Here is a 21,557-nt window from a genome sequence, read left to right as displayed (position 1 = left end):
GGAGAAATGTCCAGACGGTCAACCATCACTGCAGCACTCCACCAATCTGAGCTTTATGGCAGAGTGGCCAGAAATAAGCCTCTCCTCCGTAAAAGGCACATGAAAGCCTGCCTGGAGTTTGGAAAAAGGCACCTAAAGGACTCTCAGACTGTGAGAAACAAGATTCTGTGGTCTGATTAAACCATTCTAAGCGTCATGTCTGGTGGAAACCAGGCACTGCTCATCACCTGCCCAATACGTTCCCTACAGTGAAGCATGGTTGTGGCCGCATCATGCTGTGGGGTTGTTTTTCAGCAGCTGGGACAGGGAGACTGGTCAGGGTTGAGGAAAAGATGAATGGAGGAAAGTATAGAGATATTCTTAATGAAGACCTTATCCAGAGTGCTCTGGACCTCAGACTGGGCCGAACGTTCACCTTCCAACAAGACAATGACCCTAAGCACACAGCCAAGACAACACAGGAGTGGCTTAGGGACAACTCTGTGAATGTCCTTGAGCTCTGATTTGAACCCAATCGAACATCACTGGAGAGACGTGACAATGGCTGGCCACAGACTGTTCCCATCCAACCTGACAGAGCTTGAGAGGATCTGTAGAAAAGAATGGCAAAAACAGAAACAAAACCAGGTGTGCAAACCTTGTGGCATCATACCCAATTAGACTGGAGGCTGTTATCACTGCCAAAGGTGCTTCACCTAAGTACTGAGTAAAGGGTCTGAATACATATTTAAATGCAATAATTACATTTTTCCTTTTCAATAAATTAGCAAGGATTACTGACATTCTGTTTTTACGTTGTCATTATGGGGTATTGAGGGCAGAAAGATGGGGGAAAACGTGGCACAAGGTCTTAACATCACAAAATGTGAAAAAATTAAAAGGGTCTGAAGACTTTCCAAATGCATTGTACACCATGCTCATTCTGTTCTACATTGAAAGGGATGCAATCCATAGTGATCAGAAGAGGTAAAATCTTCTATGTGTGTGGGGGCCCTAAGGGATATTTACACAGGTCAGATTTGCTGGGGGAAAACCCCGCATCAAATGCAACCCAGATTCCGCAGGGATTTCTGGCCAAATCTCTGCACCAAATAGTCTTTGATTTGGTAGATTTTCGGCCGGATTTGTCGCTGCGGAGAGCAGAGGGACTAAAAAAAATTATGAAAAAGGCCTATACATACCTCTCGCGGCACTGCTATAGCAAAATTTTGCTGCTTTTCCTGCTGCTCTGTGTTCAGGCACCCTCCTGTGATGACGTTTCATCACATGCGACTGCTGCAGCCTGTGATTGATGGTCACATGAAATGTCATCACAGGGGGGGGGGGGGGCAGCCTGGATACAGAGCAGCGGGAAGAGAATGAACACATTGCTATGGCAGCGCCGCAAGAGGTAAGTATAAGCGTTCATTTTTCACCTGTAGAATTTTCAGTGAAAACGCAGCGTAATTGCAGCAAATTCCACATACAATGTCATTTGTTGCAGAATTTTACTTCCTTAGTGAATATCTTAATAGAGAAATTCTGCAACAAATGCGCAGCATAAATGGACATGCTACAGATTTATAATCTGCACCGTGGGTAAATTTATGCACATTTTCTGTGCTACTGTAATAAGCTGTAAATTTTTGTCCCGCAAAACCGGAAGAAAAATAGCCAGTGTATTCAATAAGTGTGAACATACCATAATATTGTAATACATGAGCGGTGTAGCAGTCTACAGGTGTTGAAAATATTGCTTGCTCCATATATAATTAACAGCTTTACGTCATTATTATGGCATCATATTTGCGCAATAATTTACGACTTTTTGCCTTTTTTAAAGAGAGGATGAAGCTTCGCATAAGGGGAGGGGTCACCTGCAGCCCCACAAATTTACTACAATTTACGCCAAAGGCTGACACAAATTATAGCGGAATTCCACACCAGCTGATTTCCCTTTCTGGCACACGGATAGTCAGAGATGTGCCTAATTTATTAAGAGGCTAAATAAGGAGCATCTTACTCCAGCGCTTTTTAAGACCAGAGTATGAAACGCCAGTCTTAATGAATTCCCCCCCCCCCCCCCCGATGTCTTTCTAAACCTTAACCTGCTCATGTCCAAACATCCACCTTTATCTAATGCCTTTGTAGGTCAAATGTCAGAGACCACCTCAAATAAAGCAGAGCTGACATAGTAAAATCTACTGTTTGTGTAATAATGCTGAATTTCACCATCTGGCCACTGCCGCTGTTTGTTTGTCCCATGTCCTGTGACGGCTCATTTTCCACAGTAAGTGGAACTCATTGTGACCATGTGTTTTCCAGATGGATAGGGACAATATGGAGAGAGAGTAGGAGGTGGCATTTCGAAACAAATACTTTGGTAAGTATAAAATAAAAATGGCACATCACAGCATGAACTGTACTTCCAGCCAAAAAATTAAAAACTTGGCTATATTTATGAATCCATTTGTACAGCAATTGTATCAGGACTTTCTTTTCAAGTTCAGCTGTTTGAACTCAACACTTATTAGGATACTACAAGGGTCAGTCATAGGCCGGAGCTACACGTCACGGTCAAAATGCATTTAATTTGCCGCAAATCACAGTGAAACCATGGCATAATGCCACGATCTTCCTAAGAGCACGCCAAAACAGTGCAGTTTTGCAGCAATCACAGAAGAAAAAAATGCATTTTGAATAGGACGTGTGAAGCTAGCCTAATGGGGCTAATTACCTGGTCACCTGGTCACTCAAATAATCCACTCACACCCCTCTAAGTTCTCCAAGGAAATCATTTAGATTGGTTCCCACAGTGCAGATTTGCTGTAGATTTTTCCTGCATTTTGTAAGCCTAAGGCCGGATTCACACGAGCGTTGCGTTTTTGCGCGCGCAAACAACGCAGCGTTTTGCGCGCGCAAACACTATTTGACAGCTGCGTGTGTCATCCGTGTCTGATGCGCGGCTGCGTGATTTTCACGCAGCCGGCATCATAGAGATGAGGCTTGTCGACGCCCGTCACTGTCCAAGGTTCTGAAAGAGCTAAATCTTACAGCACCCTCGACAGTGAATGCCGAACACAACAGCGAAAACCCTGTTAAAAAAAAGATAAAGTTCCTACTTACCGAGAACTTCCCGGCCGTTGCCTTGGTGACGCGTCCCTCTTGACATCGAGCCCCACCTCCCTGGATGACGCGGCAGTCCAAGTGACCACTGCAGCCTGTGATTGGCTGCAGCCTGTGATTGGCTGGAGCTGTCACTTGAACTGAAGTGTCATCCCGGGAGGTCGGACTGCAGGAAGGAGACAGGAGTAATCGGTAAGTTAGAACTTCGGTTTTTTTTACAGGTTCATGTATTTTGGGATCGCAAGTCACTGTCCATGGTGCTGAAACAGTTTAACTCTTTCAGCACCATGCACAGTGAATGTCTCCCGACGTCGCGGACCGGAATTTTTTTTGCCGGGTTCGGCCAAAACGAGTTTGGCCGAACCCGGTGAAGTTAGCTTCGGTTGTCGGGGTTCGCTAATCGCAAAGACACTCCGTTTGGATGTTCGGAAACAGAAAAGCACGTGGTGCTTTTCTGTTTACATTCATCCTTTTGACAGCTGTTGCGCAAACACGCAGTTCGCACGGAAGTGCTTCCGTGCGACATGCGTGGTTTTCACGCACCCATTGACTTCAATGGGTGCGTGATGCGTTGAAAACGCAGAATCAACGAACATGTCGTGAGTTTTTTGCAACGGAGCAACGCTGCGCAAAAAACGCTGCCATGTCTGCACGGCCCCATTGTCTAATATAGCTACGGGCAACGCACGTGAAAATCACGCGCGTATTTTACGTTCGTCTGAATAAGCCCTAAGGATACGTGCACACGTAGTGTTTTCAGACGTTTTTTGGGCCGTAAACGTCCCGAAAATCGGCTGAAAAATTGGAAACTGAAATCAATGGGCAGATGTTTGGAGGCGTTCTATGGGAAAACTAGCGTTGTCCCGACAGGGCGTTTTTTTATGCGGCCGATTTCCCAAAACGACCGCGAAAAAGAAGTGCATGTCACTTTTTAAGCCGTTTTTGGAGCCATTTTTCATAGACTATATAGAAAAATAGCTCCAAAGACGGCAGAGAAAAAAAAGAGACGAATTAAAAAAACGTCAAAATCAGGCGCTGTTTTCCCTTGAAAACCGCTCTGTATTTTCAGACATTTTTTATTTTGTGTATGTACATACCCAAAGTCCGAATTCAGACGACCATAGTATACATCCATGTGATGGCCGTTAAAACAGCCATCACACGGACGCATGTATATCAACGGGCTGTTGTTTCAACGAACCATGTGAAGGGTTCGTTGAAGAATAGACATGTCCTATTTTCTTCAGTTTTCACGGATCCCTCGATAGACCCAAGTCTATGGGGATCCACGAAAACGAGACCTGCACGGGTGCAACTCGGATGTGAAAAACTTCAGTTGAATCTGTCCTAAACCAGAATTGGATCCAGGAAAGCCGACCTATAAGGCCTTTTGTTATATATTTCTTCTGTTTAGGTTCCGTTCCTGGTTTTGGCTAAAAACGCATGCAAAATCTGCAGCAAATCTGCACTGTGGGAACCCAACCTTAGGATCTAGAAGGTTGCAGCAGTATGCTTGAGGCGAATATGCGGATGGAAAACCTGCAGCACGCGACTGTTCCAGGCAAACAGATGAGCTTGTAAAAATCTCATCCACATGCTGCTGAACATTTTCTGCATGGAAAATCAGAGCAGGCTGCGTAATTTCAAATACACAGCATGAGCTCATTCTGTTCTACTTTAAAAAGGGTGAAATCCATAGTGAACAGAAGAGGTGGTGAAATCCGCCCCGTGTGTGGGTGCCCTAAAGGATCTTCACACGGGTCAGATTTGCTGCGGAAAACGCCACAGCAAATCCAACCTAGATTCCGCAGGGATTTCTGGCCAAAAGTCTTTGATTTGGTGCAGATTTTCGGCTGGATTTGCCACTGCGGAGAGCAGAGGGATTAAAAAAAAATAACAAAAACGACTGAGTCTGCTAATTACTCCATATTGGACTCAACCTACTACTTGGTATTTGATCGATCCATTACCCTAGATCCATTGACTTATCTTTTCACTATACCTCCTACAGATGCAAGTAGGTCAGGTGCCAGGCTGCGACTCCACAAACGTACAGAAACTTGGACTCTGAGACTAGTATAGTCTTGGGATTTGTCTCTAAAATGTACTACGGAGTGCCTTTTCCTATAGTTTTTTTTTTTATGTGATTGATGTGAGATGCTTTTCCTACCTCCTTTCTTTTTATGTATGCAAGCGGTAGTCTATTGCCTATATAAATGTATACTGCATAATGTTCCCCTCATCTCTTTCTTTTCCCTTGAATTTTTTGAAAAAAAATGTTACAAAAAAAAAAAAAAAAAAAGACACCTAGCGAAGCGTACTGCCCCCATGCTGGTCTGTTTTTGGCTTTAGGCTGGGTTCACACGACCTATTTTCAGACGTAAAACGAGGCGTATTATGCCTCGTTTTACGTTTGAAAATAGGGCTACAATACGTCGGCAAACATCTGCCCATTCATTTGAATGGGTTTGCCGACGTATTGTGCAGACGACCTGTAATTTACGCGTCGTCGTTTGACAGCTGTCAAACGACGACGCGTAAATTGTCTGCCTCGGCAAAGAAGTGCAGGACACTTCTTTGCTACGTAATTTGAGCTGTTCTTCATTGAACTCAATGAAGAGCAGCTCAAGATATACGAGCGTCACAGACGCCTCGTATATTACGAGGAGCGGCTTTTACGGCTGAAACGACGCAGCTGTTTTCTTATGAAAACAGGCTGTCATTTCAGCCGTAAATGACAGCTAGCGTGTGAACATACCCTTATTCAGACGAACGGGAAAAACATCCGTGCAACGCGCGTGATTTGCACGCGCGTTGCACGGACCTATATTTGTCTATGGGGCCGTGCTAACATGTCCGTGATTTTTCCTCAGCGTGAGTCCGCTGAAAAAAAAAGTCACGACATGTCCGTTCTTTCGCCGTTTTTCGCACATCACGCATCCATTGAAGTCAATGGGTGCGTGAAAACCACGCATGCCGCACGGAAGCACTTCCGTGCGAACTGCGTGATTCGCGCAAGAGCTGTCAAACTCTGAATGTAAACAGAAAAGCACCACGTGCTTTTCTGTTTACAAACATCCAAACGGAGTGTCTTTGAGATGAGCGAACCCGGACAACCGAACCGAACTTCACCGGGTTCGGCCGAACTCGTTTTGACCGAACCCGGCAAAAAAAATTCCGGTACGCGACGTCAGGAGATAGTCACTGTCCAGGGTGCTGAAAGAGTTAAACTGTTTCAGCACCCTGGACAGTGACTTCCGATCACAATATACATGAACGTGTAAAAAAAAAAAGAAAAGAAGTTCTGACTTACCGATAACTCCCGGCTTCTTCCTCCAGTCTGACCTCCCGGGATGACAATTCAGTCCAAGTGACAGCTCCAGCCAATCGCAGGCCAAGCACAGGCTGCAGCGGTCACATGGACTGCCGCGTCATCCAGGGAGGTGGGGCCGGATGTCAAGAGAGGGACACGTCACCAAGGCAACGGCCGGGAGGGAAGTTCTCGGTAAGTACGAACGTGTCTTTTTTTTTTTTTAAACAGGTTGCTCGATATTGTGATCGGAATTCACTGTCGAGGGTGCTGAAAGAGTTACTGCTGATCAGTTAACTCTTTCAGCACCCTGGACAGTAACTATTTACTGATGTCGATTAGCCTCATCTCTATGATGGCGGCTGCGCGAAAATCACGCAGCCGCGCATCATACACTGATGACACACGGAGCTGTCAAGTGGTTTTTGCGCGCGCAAAACGCCACGCTCGTGTGAATCCGGCCTTAAATTGACCTGCGCGGATGACATCTAGTCCCATGTGTCTCTGCAGCGGTCACATGGGACGTAACGTCATCCAAGGGGGCAGGCTCAACATAGACCAGCCCAGAGGGCAGGCACGCTACGCTTTGGGAGCGCTAGGGGATTTTTTTTTTCTACTTGAGATTTATGCCGTTATTCCACAGCCAAAAATGCAACATTTCCCCATTTGTTGCAGATTTTCACTTCCCGGATCAAATGGGGAAAATCTGCAACAAGCGCGCAACAGTGTTAAACCTCATCCACTTTACTGCTAAAGTCAATGGGTTCTGTCGGGCGTCGTTGGTTTCAGTTATGCAACAAATCCGACACTTCCAATTTTCCGGTTATTCTGTGGTAGCAGAACAAAGGAAATTGTAGTACAGATGTTACCAGAGCCTTAGTTAATTTGCCCCATTGTGTTTTTTTTCCATAAAACAGAACTGAAAGCAGTTTATGAACAGACTACGATACCCGAGTAGAATTACGCTCCTTACTTTTTTACCAAGTAACTGATACATTTAGGGCATGCATTACAATAAGCACTAAATGACTCTATGCTTTAAAGGTTATTTTTGAGGCAGGGAATCTCACATAACACTACATCCTGCCAAAAACCATCTTCCAGCAGCCGTTGCAGCTACCTCACTTCCCACAATGATACTTGTAGTAATAAAATTCTTTTTGCGGCTGCAGAGAGAGGCCTCTGTCGAGGTCATATTTAAAAAGTTTGCATATTCAGCATTTGCTCAGATTTAGATACAGATCGCTAGAAAAAAAAATATATAGGAGTTGGTTGTTTTTCCATCCTATAAAAAGAAACATATATACACTGGTGTGAAAAAGCTAAGCATGGTGTGGATAATTTATGCATATCTGCCCAAATTGACCTCTAAAGTCCTCTGGTACGTTGACAAGGCTATGTATAAAAAGGCTGAGACCTCAGCTTTTATTTCTTAAAGTGCTCTGGTAAAATGAAAGCTGCACTGGGATTGGTTGCGGTGCGGTGATTGGTTGCTATGGGCAACAAACAGCATCCTTTTACACCGGTTTCAGAAATCTGCCAGAGTCTGTTCTCTACTGCCTGAGCATGCAGCCGTGCATTGGGTTTGTCAGAAATAGTAAAGAAACCAGATACAACATCCGGGAAAAGAAAAGTCCAGGAAAAAAAAAACAAAAAAACATAGGTCCATCAAGCCCAACCTCTCTCAATCAGATACACGTCTTTCATTGCTAGATTAGTTATAACCCTCAATGTCATTCGTCAGTAAATAAACATCTAGCCCTTTTTTAAATTCGGACATTGTATATCTGCCTTTACTAGCGCGTAGGGTAAGACATTCCATAGTTTAACCACTCTAACTGTAAGGCCGGATTCCCACGGGACGTATACTCTGCGTAAAAACCACGCAGCGTATCCGACCTGGAACCAGCAGTACATTCCGTCCGAAAACCGCACCACGTTGTGGTGCGTTTTTTTCAGATGGAATTTCCGCTGTGGAAGGCAGCGGTAAAAAACTCATACTTCCGTAGGTCGTTATCACGACGCGTCCCTCCGTCGCAAAATTTGCAACACTGGGTTTCCGGTTGTGGGTTTTGCATCCCCATTTAACCCGTTAGTGACCACCAATACGGCTTTTCATGGCGGCCACTAACGGGCTTTATTCTGATGCATAAGCCTTTTTACGGCCCTGCATCAGAATAAATAAACAGAGCATCTCTGCTCGAACGTGAGGGAGATCTAAGTATCGATCTCACCCGTTTAACCCCTCAGATGCGGCTCTTAATAGCGTGCGCCGTATCTGAGTGGTTTTGGAGAGAGGGAGGGAGCTCCCTCTCTTTCCCACTGACACCCGGCGATATGATCACCGAGTGTCTGTGTCTCCGATGGCAGCCGGGGGCCTAATAAAGGCCCCCAGGTCTGCCTGTAGTGAATGCCTGCTAGGTCATTGCAGTGTATTATAATAGCGATCGGATGATCGCATATTAAAGTCCCCTAGTGGGACCTAGTAAAAAAGTAAAAAAAAAAGTTAAATAAAGTTAATAAAAAAAAACAAAACCACTTTTTCCCTACAAACTGCTTTACTATTAAAAAAACAAAATAAAAGTAAAAAATTTCCGCATATTTGGTATTGCCGCGTCCGTAACGACTGACTATAAAGCTATTACATTATTTAACCCGCACGGTGAACGCCGTAAAAAATTACAAAAACTATGGAAAAATTGCTGTTTTCTGTGAATCCTGACTTAAAAATTTTTGATAAAAAGTGATCAAAAAGTCGCATCTACTCCAAAATGGTACCAATAAAAACTACAAGTCTTCCCGCAAAAAAAAAGCCCTCATACAACTACATCGGCGGAACAATAAAAAAAAGTTATTCAAATATGGAGACACAAAAACAAATCATTTTGAAAAAAAAACAAAACCGTTTTTACTGTGTAAAAGTAGTAAAACATACAAAATCTATACAAATTTGGTATTGTTGCAATCGTAACAACCCGCTGAATAAAGTTAGTGTTATTTATACCACACGGTAAACGGCGTAGATTTAGGACGCGAAAAAGAGTGGCGAAATTTCTGGTTTTTTTCTGTTCCCTCCCAAAAAAAAGTTAATAAAAGTTAAAACAATATGTACCTCAAAATGGTGCTATTAAAAAATACAACTTGTCCCGCAAAAAACAAGACCTTATACAGCTATGTCGACGCAAAAATAAAAAAAAAGTTATAGCTCTTGGAATGCGATGATGGAAAAAGCTTAAAAAATACCTTGGTCATTTAGGGGTTAATTCAATGGGGAAAATCATCAAAGACGCAGCATAAATTTACATGCTGTGGAATCAAATTCCGCACCGCAGGTCAATTTATTAATGTTTACGCTGCGTGTTTTTCCGTAGCGTGGACATGAGATTTTTCTGCTACTGTAAATGCTGCGGAATTTCCACACACAATTCCGTTGCAGAAATTCCGCAGTATTTACGCTACGCGAGAACCAGACTTTAAGAACCCTTTCCTATATTGATGTCTGAAACGCCTTTGACACACAGTTTTGATGCAGTTTCTGTCTCCTTTTTTTGAGCCAAACACAGGAGTGGACACAAAAAGAAGATGCATCAGTCTTTTCTTTATACCTTTCCTTCCTTTTGGATCCACTTCTGGCTTTAGGTAAAAAAAGCAACCATTAATAGCATAAGATTTTCTCACAAAAGCTAGATTCATAACATATATTCTACATCTGAATGTAGTCAATTTTATAAAAATAAAAAGGGCAATTTACAAGCCACGCTAAGCAAAGTACAATTTACGTAACTAAAGAACTGGGCATGCCAGTAAAACGCAAAGTCAAGTTGTAGATTGAAAAATTTACTTCTAGTAGTCAGAGAAATAAAAGGGTTTAATTACATTTACAATAAACCAAGTGTCTAAAACTTTAAATGTTGGTCTCCAAAATAGATATTACTTGAAGTATAAAACACATGATCAAGCAAAATATATGTTTAATTAGTAAGTCAGTCATAATTAATCCACAGAATTGTTTTAACAGGACAGATACTTATTTTTTTTTCTCTTTAATCTGGGATAAACGTTGAATTTGTAGAAGGGCTCTACATTCATCAATGCTTCACACTTCAGCCAGTCAGTTTTTTGTTACATTTTTACACTTACTTTACATATTCTTTCCTATATACAGGATATAGTTTAGATCTATAGGGATATATGCCAAGCCTAATCTTCCCGGTCAAGAATGCCGAAACCTCAAATAAGTTTTGTTTTTTTAAACGTAGTAAACACTAACACTGGTCTTTGGCGTTTCTTCATATCAGGAAAAAGAATAGATTTAGGGAAAAACTGTTGCCATCATTGCAGGGGAAAATGTAGAAGTCATTCATCACATAAAATAAACCGCACCAAACCACCACACGACTCAACACACATAAATCTGTCTAAAACATAGACCGCAAAGTGATGCCCATTCTCAACAGCTTGGAAATTGTACAAAAAGAAGTACTTTGGTGTACATAAATTCTCAGTTTCTTATAAATTGGCCACACCGGAGGCCGGGACGCTACGAAGTGGAGCTATTTTTCACGATAAAGGCTGCTTTGCACTTGTCACTTGCATATTTGCTGTTGAATGTGAAGTAAAAATTCATAGTAGGAGAATGCAGCCTCTGAACGGTCTTCAATTAAATGCTGGAAGAATTCAGTCTTCCCAGCACTGTCGTCCCTGAAATATAAAAGATGAATTACTGCTACAAAGCGGAACAAGGCCAGTATTAAATTGCGTTCTGGCCACACAAGATTAACATTTGCTAGGATTCATTAGAAGAAACTATTCACATAGAACCCACAGATTAAAGTTAGAGAACACGCACACAAATCAATTCACCACATAAAATACATTTCTGATAATCTTGCATCCTCCATAATGGCAAGATGCTGGACTAGGGGATGTGTAAAAAAAAAAAAAAAAAAAAAAAAAAAAAAAAAAAAGATTGTATATACAATGCTAGTGCACGTTACAATACATCTGGACTGTTGGCCCACTCCTACTTTAGACATCGGCAGCACGTAGCCCATGAAGGAAATGATGAGTCGTGTGCTGGCTTGGTGGGTATATAAGATGTGCGATAGGCTGTGTGAACATATATCACAAGTTGCAAAAAGAGATGATTATTGGCTTTCAGACCAGTGTAGCAGTATTTCTCAAACAGCGCAGTTTGTGAACGGTTTGCGTGCTGCTGTGGTGAAAGTGCATCGAGAGAGGACAAATGGCACCATTGGGAATAACCGACGTGAAAACTGCATGGCACCACATGTCATCGATGTGAGAGGTGAACGTCCGCTATGAAGGTGCGCGAGGGCTGCACGACACGCTACAGTGGAGCAGCTCACCGTGAAAATCAACCAGGGGGCTACCAGACGTGTGTCTAAAACAGTTCAGCGAACTCTACTGCATATGGGGCTCCGTAGCCAACGGATGGTCACTGCTCCTATGCTAACAAAGGTGCATTGGAAAAAAAAGGCTTCAATTTGCACGGCAGTATCTGAATTGGACCCCCGATTGTTAGCAAAGGGTTGCCTTCTCCGATGAGTCACATTTTCTGCTTCATCGAACAGATGGACTTTAGCGTGACAGGCAAGAAACATCCGAGAACAAACACCCTGCATTCATTGCTGGAATAAGCTGGTGACGACAGCGTTATGGTCTGGGGAATTTTTTCATGGCATTCTCTGGCCCACTCATCTATGTGGAAGGCACTCTGAACCGATTTGGGTATGAATCCATTGTTGCAGATCACGTCTACTCATACATGCTGTTGGTCTTCCCTTGGGCAGATGGTATCTTCCAGCAAGACAATGCGACATGGAACACGGCTAGAAATGTCAGACAGTGGTTAGAAGAGCACAACCAAGACTTTCAAGTACTTCCCCGGCCCCCTAATTCGCCAGACTTGCACCCAATTAAGCATCTGTGGGACCACCTCGATAGTCTTGATCGCTCTATGGATCCTTCCCCACGCGCCCACCAGCAAATGCGGGATGCACTGCGGTCAGTATGGCTCCAGATACCTGCACACGGCGGTTACATTGGATATTAGCTGGTGGTCATAATAATGTGACTCGACTGTGTATATCTCTCTCGCTATAGATATATATCTATATCTCCGTAAATACACACACAAACAAACAATTCTATACATACACATAAACGCATACTTACTTTAACACATACAAAACAGGGTTTAACGGACTGTCCCGCTTAAGCCATGAAATAAAATTTCTTGTTCTTTCTGATGCCACGGTGTCCAACTCTGGAATCTGGGTCTAAAAATAGAAAACCTGGATCAGTGAAAAATATCTTGCCTAAGGCACAAAATGGCAAAAGTCAGTATATAGCAACGGAGTATGTAGAACAAGATGTTAAAAAGCTATGAAACCAATTTACAAATTGCATATAGGACATCAAAAGGCAAGATCACGGTTTCTCTCTCAGATTATACTATTTTTTTTGCTAATAATTGTGTGCGTCTTCTAGTATAAGGTAAGGGGGGAGGGGGTGGCAGCACCAGATTTCACAGTTTACTCAATGTTCAGGCCCTTGTGAAGTGCAATGCCGACAAACAGCCACCCAGTTCTCTCTGTTCCTGCATGGCACCGATCTGTAAGGTCAGCGCATGGCAGGAAGGTAAACGTAGCAAGCCTGGGGAGATGTGTAAACCTATGGACACCAGGTATTGACCCTTCCACTTCCCTAGACTACCAAGGAAAAAAAAATTAGGACAGCTACAATATGTACTGCTGATCAAAAACGCTACAAAATGAGCTCTCAGATTTCTCTAATGGCGTTTGAATTTTTTTATATATGGGCTAAAATAATGTAATTGAAAATGTACATCTTTTTTTTTTTTTCCTTTGATGTTGGTTCATTTACTAATGTCAATTCTACAAAATATAATTTATATCACAATAAACATTTATTTTCAGCTTAGGCAAACAAATGTCAAGAGTAGGGAGAATGACGATCGCAGCCATGCACAAAATTTCAGATCAATTGCCTTGTAGACATTGTCTTCTGTCAATTGTGAAAAGCGGACCGTACCTAGTCACGAGAAGATTATGATAAAAACTGAAGGTCCATGTTAAATAAGGAAATGGGATGAGATTAAAAATCAGTGCAGTACATTCTCCCTTAAGATTTCCTTATCAGCTGTAGCGGTTTCATCCTTTACCGAGCAAAACACATAATAAAACAGAAACCATGACAAACTACTCTAATAATACAAAATGCTCAGCAATTTCTAAAGGAATCCATAAAAAAAAAAAAAAAAACAGCCCGGGGGTTTAGTGCAGATCATATTTTAATATAAAATATGTCTTTTATTTTGCTTCATAAACCTTTTTTGGAAAGCCAAGTGCTGCCATATCCAATACATTGGATACAGATGGGGGTCACAGAATACCAACTTACAATATCTGACATGCGTCTGACATCAGAGCAAGTGTTTGACAATGACCCATAACGACTTACAGATACGTCGGATGTGCCCTACCCCAAGATGGCGCAGGCTCAGGATTGAGCCCACGCCAAGTGCTGGCTGTTTCAAGCAGCTGACAACCGCATAACTCAAACCTCGGACGTTTAACCCCTCAGATGGCGCAGTCAATAGCGACCGCAGAATATGAGCTGTTAGACAGAGAAAGGGTGCTCCCTCTGTCCGCCGATTATATTATTTAACCCATCGTGTAAACACCGTAGGAAAAAAAAAAATATATATATATAAAAAAATATCACAATGCAATGCATTGTTGCATTTTGGTGGTCACCACGCTTCCCAAAGCAATAGAATATAAAGCGATCGAATAGTTGCATGTACCCCAAAAATAATACCAATAAAAATAGCAGCTTGTCCCGCAAAACACAAACCCTCACATTGCTCCGTCGACCGATTATGCAGACACAAAAAAAAATGGAAAAAAAAACCCACACTATATAAATTTAGTATCAATGTAATCGTATTGACCTGCAGAATGACATTAACATGTCGTTTTCATCGCACACTGAACGAAGCAAGAACATGACCCAAATAACGATGGAGGAATTACAGGGTTTTTTTTCCACCCCGACGAAATAATATTTTTTTCAGTTTCTTAGTACATTATATGGTACCATTAAAAACTACAACTTGTCCTGCAAAGAACAAGCCCTCATATGGCTATGTCGACAGAAAAAAACAAAAAACCGTTATACATTGTTGTACAGATTGCTACGGTCGTGGCGATACCAAATATGTCTATATTATTTCAGGTTTTGGGACTTCTATTTTAAAAAGTTTATTCATTGTAAAAAATGTGTATTTTTTTTATTTAACATTACTTTTTTTTTAAATGTAATTTAATTTCACTTTTTTTTTTTTAATCCCAAGGACGGATTTTTCATTTTGGTTTTTATTTTTGAAGTGTAATGCACTGGAACAGATCTATATGCCAGTAGATTAGCCTGTGTACTGATTGTACACAGGCAGCTGTTAGGGCATAATGAGGTATGCCCTAACAGGGAATATGGTCAGACAGCCCTGGGGTCCTTCAATGGACCCTGGGCCGTCTGGGAATAGAAGTTATGGGCCTCGATCGCGATTTTCTGTGACGCGATCAAAGGACAGTCCCCCCTTCTCCTATTCACTTTGAATGCCGCGATCAGCTTTGATCGCAGCATTCAAGGAGTTTACGGCGGAGAGTTTCTCTTCTCTACGCCGTTAGAGCGGGGCTGCAGCTTTGTATACAGCCGTTGCCCCGCTCCTGAACCCGCACGCACGCGGCTGTCACACAGGACGAGAATGCTCATCTTAATGCGTTAAGCACCCGCCGCTCAGGACGAGTATTCGTCATGTGTCGGCAACAAATTAACCCTTTCATGACCAAGGGTCATTGATGCCTGTGTCCAGGTAAAATTTTCCATTTCTGATATGCACTTTTTAAACGATAATATCTTTGCAACTGCTTTGAATATCACAACTATATTTACTTTGCTTTTTTACAAGACTTATGAGGCTTTCATTAACTAGATTCGTTTAATTAATTCCATGTTTTTAATTTTTATTATGAGCAGACAAATCACTAAAAAATTTGGAAAAAAAATCCCCCTTTTTTATATATATCTAAGATAGATAGATAAACATATCTATCTATCTATCTCTAGATAACATATCTATCTATCTATCTATCGCGCACGCACGCACAGTGCAGCTCTGTAACAATTAGTATTCTTCTCTCTCCATCGGCCTGGATCGTTGTGAGGGGAGAGTGAAGAGGGCTATAAGGCTATATTAACATGACATGAAAAAAAAGTAGTTAACAACAGATCAACTGTCAGTTTTGCATGGCTATATTGCATCGATGTGTCTCAAAATTGTAATCCATTTCCCGGCCGTCTGACCATTTTTAACCGCCATTTACCATCCATTTTTGATGGACATAAAAAAAAAAAAAAGTGCCCCTGCAGATAGCGCCACTCCCCCCTGCAGATAGCGCCACTCCCCCCTTAAATATCACCCCCTTCCTGTAGGTAGCACCACTGTAGCTCCCTGCAGGAGCGGAATCCCCCATACATAGACAGTAACGTCAGGGGCTAACTTCAAAAGCGGAATCCCAGAACAGCGTCGGCAGCGCTCTGACCGGGAATTTCGCTCCAGGAGTAGCCCTTGACGTCACTGTCCATATATGTATAGCGACGCCAGGGGCTTCTCCAGTAGCGGAATCCCCGGCCAGAGCAATCCAACACCAGAGATTCCGCTCCTAGATCAGGTGGCGCTATCTACAGTGGATGGGGGGGGGGGGGTGTGATGCTATCCACAGCAGGGGGGGGGGTGCTATCTACAGGGGGGTTAGCGCTATATGCAAAGAAAAATAGACAGCACAGCACTCACCACTTGCAAAAAAGGTTTCTTTTTATTCTATGTTGAGGCAGGCAACACGGGATTAGAAGACAATAGAGCCTATGACTGTTTCACGTCCTCCAGACGCTTTATCAAGGCATACTGGGCTTCAGTGCACACACACTTAAATACCCACACCTTGTCTCAAACACTTCCACTTCTCACAGCAATATGCATAAAAAATATACAAATATTTGTAGAAAAACATACATCTAAACAGTTGGTTAATAGACGGAGTATAAAATAGAAAAAACATACCTATTTGGAAGTTTTATTTTAGAAAAGCAGATAGGTCGTTCCTATCATTCAAACCCAGAGGTCCTAGAGCCTCCGTTTTTATTATCCAGTTTGCTTCACAACGTAATAATTTAACATGTTGATCACCACCATCCCGTGGGGTGAACAGACGCTGTATGCCCGCAAAGGACAAGCATTTTGGATTAACTCCATGTACTTCCCGTATATGGGTTATCAATTTTGGGGAATCCTTTCTTGTCCCAATAGAACACATATATTCTCGAACGCGTTTAAATAATGGGCGTATTGTTTTTCCTATGTAGAAAAATTGGCAAGGACAAAACATGGAATATACCAAATAATTGGATTTGCACGTAATCAGGTTACTGACAATGTTTGACTGCACCCAATTGGACTGTTTTACTTGGGTTCATCGGTCCACAAAATGAACAGTTACCACATTTGTGGTTACCTATTGGGGCTATATCTTTGAGCCAATTGCTATTTTTATTTTGAATTGCCGGAAACGGCCTACAACTAGTTAATCTCTCTAGTTTTTGCATCGTCTGAACGAGACCACAGGGGGTTGACATGCTTTCTCCGCTAAATCCACATCTGCATCTATAATGTGCCAATGTTTCCTAATGGCACTATTTATGCGATCTGCAACTGGACTATATTGAAAAGAGAACACAAATCCCATGTTTCTGTTTTTTTGTCTCTTTTTAAAGCGAAATGTATTGACATCACACTGAAGTGCTCTAGAAAAGGATTCAGATAGTATTGCATCGTTGTACCCTCCAGCTCTCAATCTCTCCATTAATTCCATAGATAGTTCTAAAAAATTATTGTAATCACTGTTAATTCTTTTTAACCGAAGAAATTGTCCATATGGTAACCACTGAGCACCGCTACATAAAGGCGGTCGAACCACAAGTCCATCACAGGAATCTGTGATGCTGCAAGCTACAGGTAGTGCCAACTATTACTACCTCTACATGTTGCACGCTATATGCAAAGAAGTGACACTATCTACAGCAGGGATGGAGAGACGTCGGGGGCTACCTCTAGGGGAGGAATCCCTGGCCTGAGCGCTAACCGGGAACGCTGCTCCTAGAGGGAGCTTAGGTGGTGCTATCTACTGGGGGTATTGCGCCATCTACAGTGGGAGGCAGACATCTGTGCAGCGCTGCTCACACAGACATTAAAGCCTGTCAGCTGCCATTGTATAACTTATACATGACACCTGAATGGGACATCGGTAGTTGGAATGTATATAGCCGTATGGCAGTCGTGAAGGGGTTAAAGAAGCACTCACGGATAGGTTTTTGTTTTCTTTGCACATATTTTAAGAGTGCTATTTGTTTCTTCCCAGCTCCATTGCATCTATACATTTTGAACCCTTTCAGTACGGGAAGCTGTGTCATGTGATCGCAGTCTGACCACAAAAATAGACCATGCTCTCCTGTGTAGACAGATCAGTTTCTCCTTGGTGGATGACTTTCTTAAACTGCAGGATTACATCATCACCTATTAAATCCTTCCTCAGCTCTCAAACCCCTCCTCTCCAAGCTCCGCCTTCTTTGTTCCCCTGTATGTTCCTTTATGCAAAGTGCTGCTGAAAAGACAATTTCTGCCTTATCTAATGGACCAGGAGTGCAGTGATAGGCGTATCCTTACAATGTTTAGCAGCAGTTACATCCCCAACACCCCCCCCACTAACGGTCTATACCAGGGGACCTCAACTGGCGAACTGTGGTCTGAACCCTGAGGCCAGTTGTTAGGACCAGCTTGGCCCGGTTCCCACATTAACATACAGAAACAATTGAATACTATGGTGGATCGGGGAGCTATCAGACATTCACCAAACTAGAGGCGATGTCAGGCCTGCAGCTTATAGGACGCTGGGACAGTATCCCTGCGCAGGCCGATGAGGTCACTGCATCGCACCAGCGTACGCAAGGTTCCCGTCTCGGCGTCTCATAGGCCTGACGTGGCTGACAAGGCCCGCAGAGAAGATCTGTTGTGGGAACTGGGGTAGGTAAGTACAAGTTTGTTTTATTTGTTGGGGGGGGGGCACTATCTACACTGGGTACTGCATGGCAACTATCAACAAACAGCACTGTGTGTGGCACACTCTATAAAGGGCATTGTGTGGAACTATCTACAGTGGGCAGATAAGCCCCGGATTTCTGCCGCATATTCCACGAGTCGGAATTGCCTATGGTCATTCCAACCCGTATGAATATAGCCTTACTGTTAGTGCTCAGCTTGAACCTTTACCTGAAGACAGACCCAGGTAAATGGACGGGCCTTCATTAAGAATAAATGAGTACCCCTGGTCTATACGATCTGTGAGTGCTGTGTGTAGAATCTCTGGTGTATTTCTATGAGATGCAGCTTCACACTGCTCTCACCTGTCTCCTGCTTGTAAGAGCTGACAACCTATCACTAGCAAGAGGCAGATGAGACAGGCCGAAGCTGCATCACATAGGGGACAGAAGTTCTATGTCACTGATCTATCACTTGCTGCCTTTAGATAGGACTCAGAGCAGAGTAAGTGCAGTGTGCACCTTTGAAACAGACATTTCTATAAAAATAAAAAAAAGCAACTTTATTAAAAAATATTTTAACTTTTTGAGATACAGCTGCTTTGTATCCTGTACACAGATACAGAGCAGCTGTATCTTGCGCTGAGACCGGAATCCGTCAGGGCAGCGGCATGGATTGTTTCAGTGACAGCGGGTCCTGCATGTCTGACACACATGATCCACATGTTATTAATCACATCGGAGACACGCAGGACCCGCTGTAACTGAAGCAGTCAGTGCCGCTAACCTGACTGATTCAGGTCTCAGCACAAGCTACAGCTGCTCTGTATACAGGATACAAAGCAGCTGTATCTCAAAAAGTGAAAATATTTTTTTAATAAAAAGTATTTAGAAAGTTGCACCAAACACACTGATTTTTATATAAAAAAACAAACAAGAAACCAATACAGCCTATTTTAGGTCCTCAGGGAGCTTTCTGTGGAAACCTTTGTCATTTTCAATGGGGTACACAGAACTGATTAAATAAAGGTTATTAATTTGTGGATGATTTTTTTTACGTCGTTCAAATATAAACTTTATAAATAACTAACGTTAATTTTATCTTACAGGTCATTACAATACCGGCAATAGCAAATATGTAATGTGCCTGCGCCATCCATGTATTTATGGTGTGGGATGTACTTCCCATCTGTGTGGCAAGGGGTTGTACAAGATTAGAAAAACATGGCTGCTTTTTCAAGAAACCGTTCCACACTTGTCCATTGGCTGTTTCTAGTATTGCAGCTTAGCTTAAAGGAACAGTGTCATCACAAATAATTTTTTTATATGTTAAAGATGTTAGTGCCTTAATATAAACGTTTATTTACATTTGTGTGTTTGTGTTTTACTGTTTCTTATTTTCACACTTTTTCTTCCCTATGGGGGCTGCCATTTTTTGTTCCATTTCTGTGTGTGTCGATTAACGACACACACAGACATGGAATACGGCAGCCACAGTCCCATAGGGACTGCGAACGGCTCCCGTCCCATTGACTGCCGTGTACGGCGTCTGTGTGGGAACTGCGCATGCGCCGCTCCCACACAGTCCTATTCGAAATTGGCGCCGTCCGGCGCCATTTTCCTGTGGACCGGAAGTCGCGGCTGGACAGTAATATTACTACTTCCGGTCGCGGCTTCCGGACAAGTGCACATGGAACAGCGGCAGCAAAGGGAGCGGACGGGCCGCGGCGGCAGGAGCAGGTAAGCGATTTCAATGTATGTTAGTGTTTGTGTGTGTTTACTACTGCATGTAAACCTACTACACTGTGGGTTACCTCAAAAAATGGCGACACACAGTGTAGGAGGTTAAACCTTTCAAACCCCTCGTTTATCCCGGCACTAGCCAGGATAAAGGAGGGGGGGATGCTGAGAGCTCACTAGAGCGATAGCTTTTAACCCAATGTTGCAATGCTGCAATTTTGGGAACTAGCTCCAAACAGCTCCATCTAGTGACCAAAAATGGGTAGTATTATAAATTTGAAAAAATTTATAATATTTCCTGACTCGCGAAAAAAATAAAAAAAATTTGAACAATGTTTAATCACCCACACACTAAATGTTTAAATTTTAAAAAAAAAACATGTTTTTGGGGCGACACCATGCCTTTAAGACTTCAAGTAAATCGGGACGAGTTGCAACACCAGACACAACATGTGGACATGAGTGGCCTTTGAGATTAGACAAAAGGTCGAGCGCTCTGCACATTCAGCTATTAATGGGACTATGATTGGCTCTCCTCATTAGGCAGATAGGTGTTCTATGTGAGCCCTTCTTCGTCTAATGAGGAGAGCCGATCACAGACAAAGATGCAGAGTGCTTCTGCCACTTCGTTTCAGCGATGATGGGGGTCTCAGCACCTGGACCCCCACTGATCAAAACTTATATGCTTTATGGACAAAAACTATTGGGACTCTTACACATTGCACCTACAGTTGATTTTCTGACAGCTCATTCAAAATCCAGAGACATTGATATGGATTAGGTCCCCCCCTTTGCAGGTAAAATAGCTTCCACTCTTCTGGGAATGCTTTCTTCAAGATTTTGGAATGTGTGTGGGAATTTTTCCCCATTCCTCCAGAAGAGCATATGTGAGGTCAGACACGGATGTTGGATGAGATGGCCTGGCTCGCAATCTCCATTCTAGCTCATCCCAATGGTTTTTGATGGGTTGAGGTCAGAGCTGTGTGAGCCAGTCTTGGTATGCTGAAGCCTTGAGATTTCCCTTCACTGGAACCAAGGGGCCTAGGAAAACCCCTGAAAAAGAATCCCTTAGCATTTTTCCCTCCTCCACCAATCAATACAGTTAGTACAATGCAGTCTCCTTGCATTCGAGAAACAGCCTCGTCCGTCAGACTGCCAGATAGAGAAGCGTGATTCGTCACTCTATAGAACAGAAGTCTCAAAC

General features: G+C 42.8%; 1 protein-coding gene across 2 annotated transcripts in view; it reads right to left on the bottom strand.

Moving 5' to 3' along the window:
• Nucleotides 1-10,369: 10,369 nt before the first annotated feature.
• The window catches only part of SEC24B (SEC24 homolog B, COPII component), a 116,628-nt gene continuing 105,440 nt past the window's right edge, over nt 10,370-21,557 (bottom strand). For both annotated transcript variants that reach the window (XM_075860519.1, XM_075860520.1), the window contains 2 exons: nt 12,614-12,717; nt 10,370-11,116 (listed from right to left, as the gene is read on the bottom strand). In XM_075860519.1, the coding sequence (XP_075716634.1) occupies nt 11,002-11,116; nt 12,614-12,717 (219 nt within the window). In that variant the 3' untranslated portion in view covers nt 10,370-11,001. The remainder of the gene's footprint in view (nt 11,117-12,613; nt 12,718-21,557) is intronic.

This window comes from Rhinoderma darwinii, chromosome 1 (assembly GCF_050947455.1).
Source record: "Rhinoderma darwinii isolate aRhiDar2 chromosome 1, aRhiDar2.hap1, whole genome shotgun sequence".
NCBI classification, from domain to species: Eukaryota; Metazoa; Chordata; class Amphibia; order Anura; family Rhinodermatidae; genus Rhinoderma; species Rhinoderma darwinii.
Note: the sequence above shows the minus strand (reverse complement) of the source record. Positions and strands in the feature narration are given on the sequence as shown.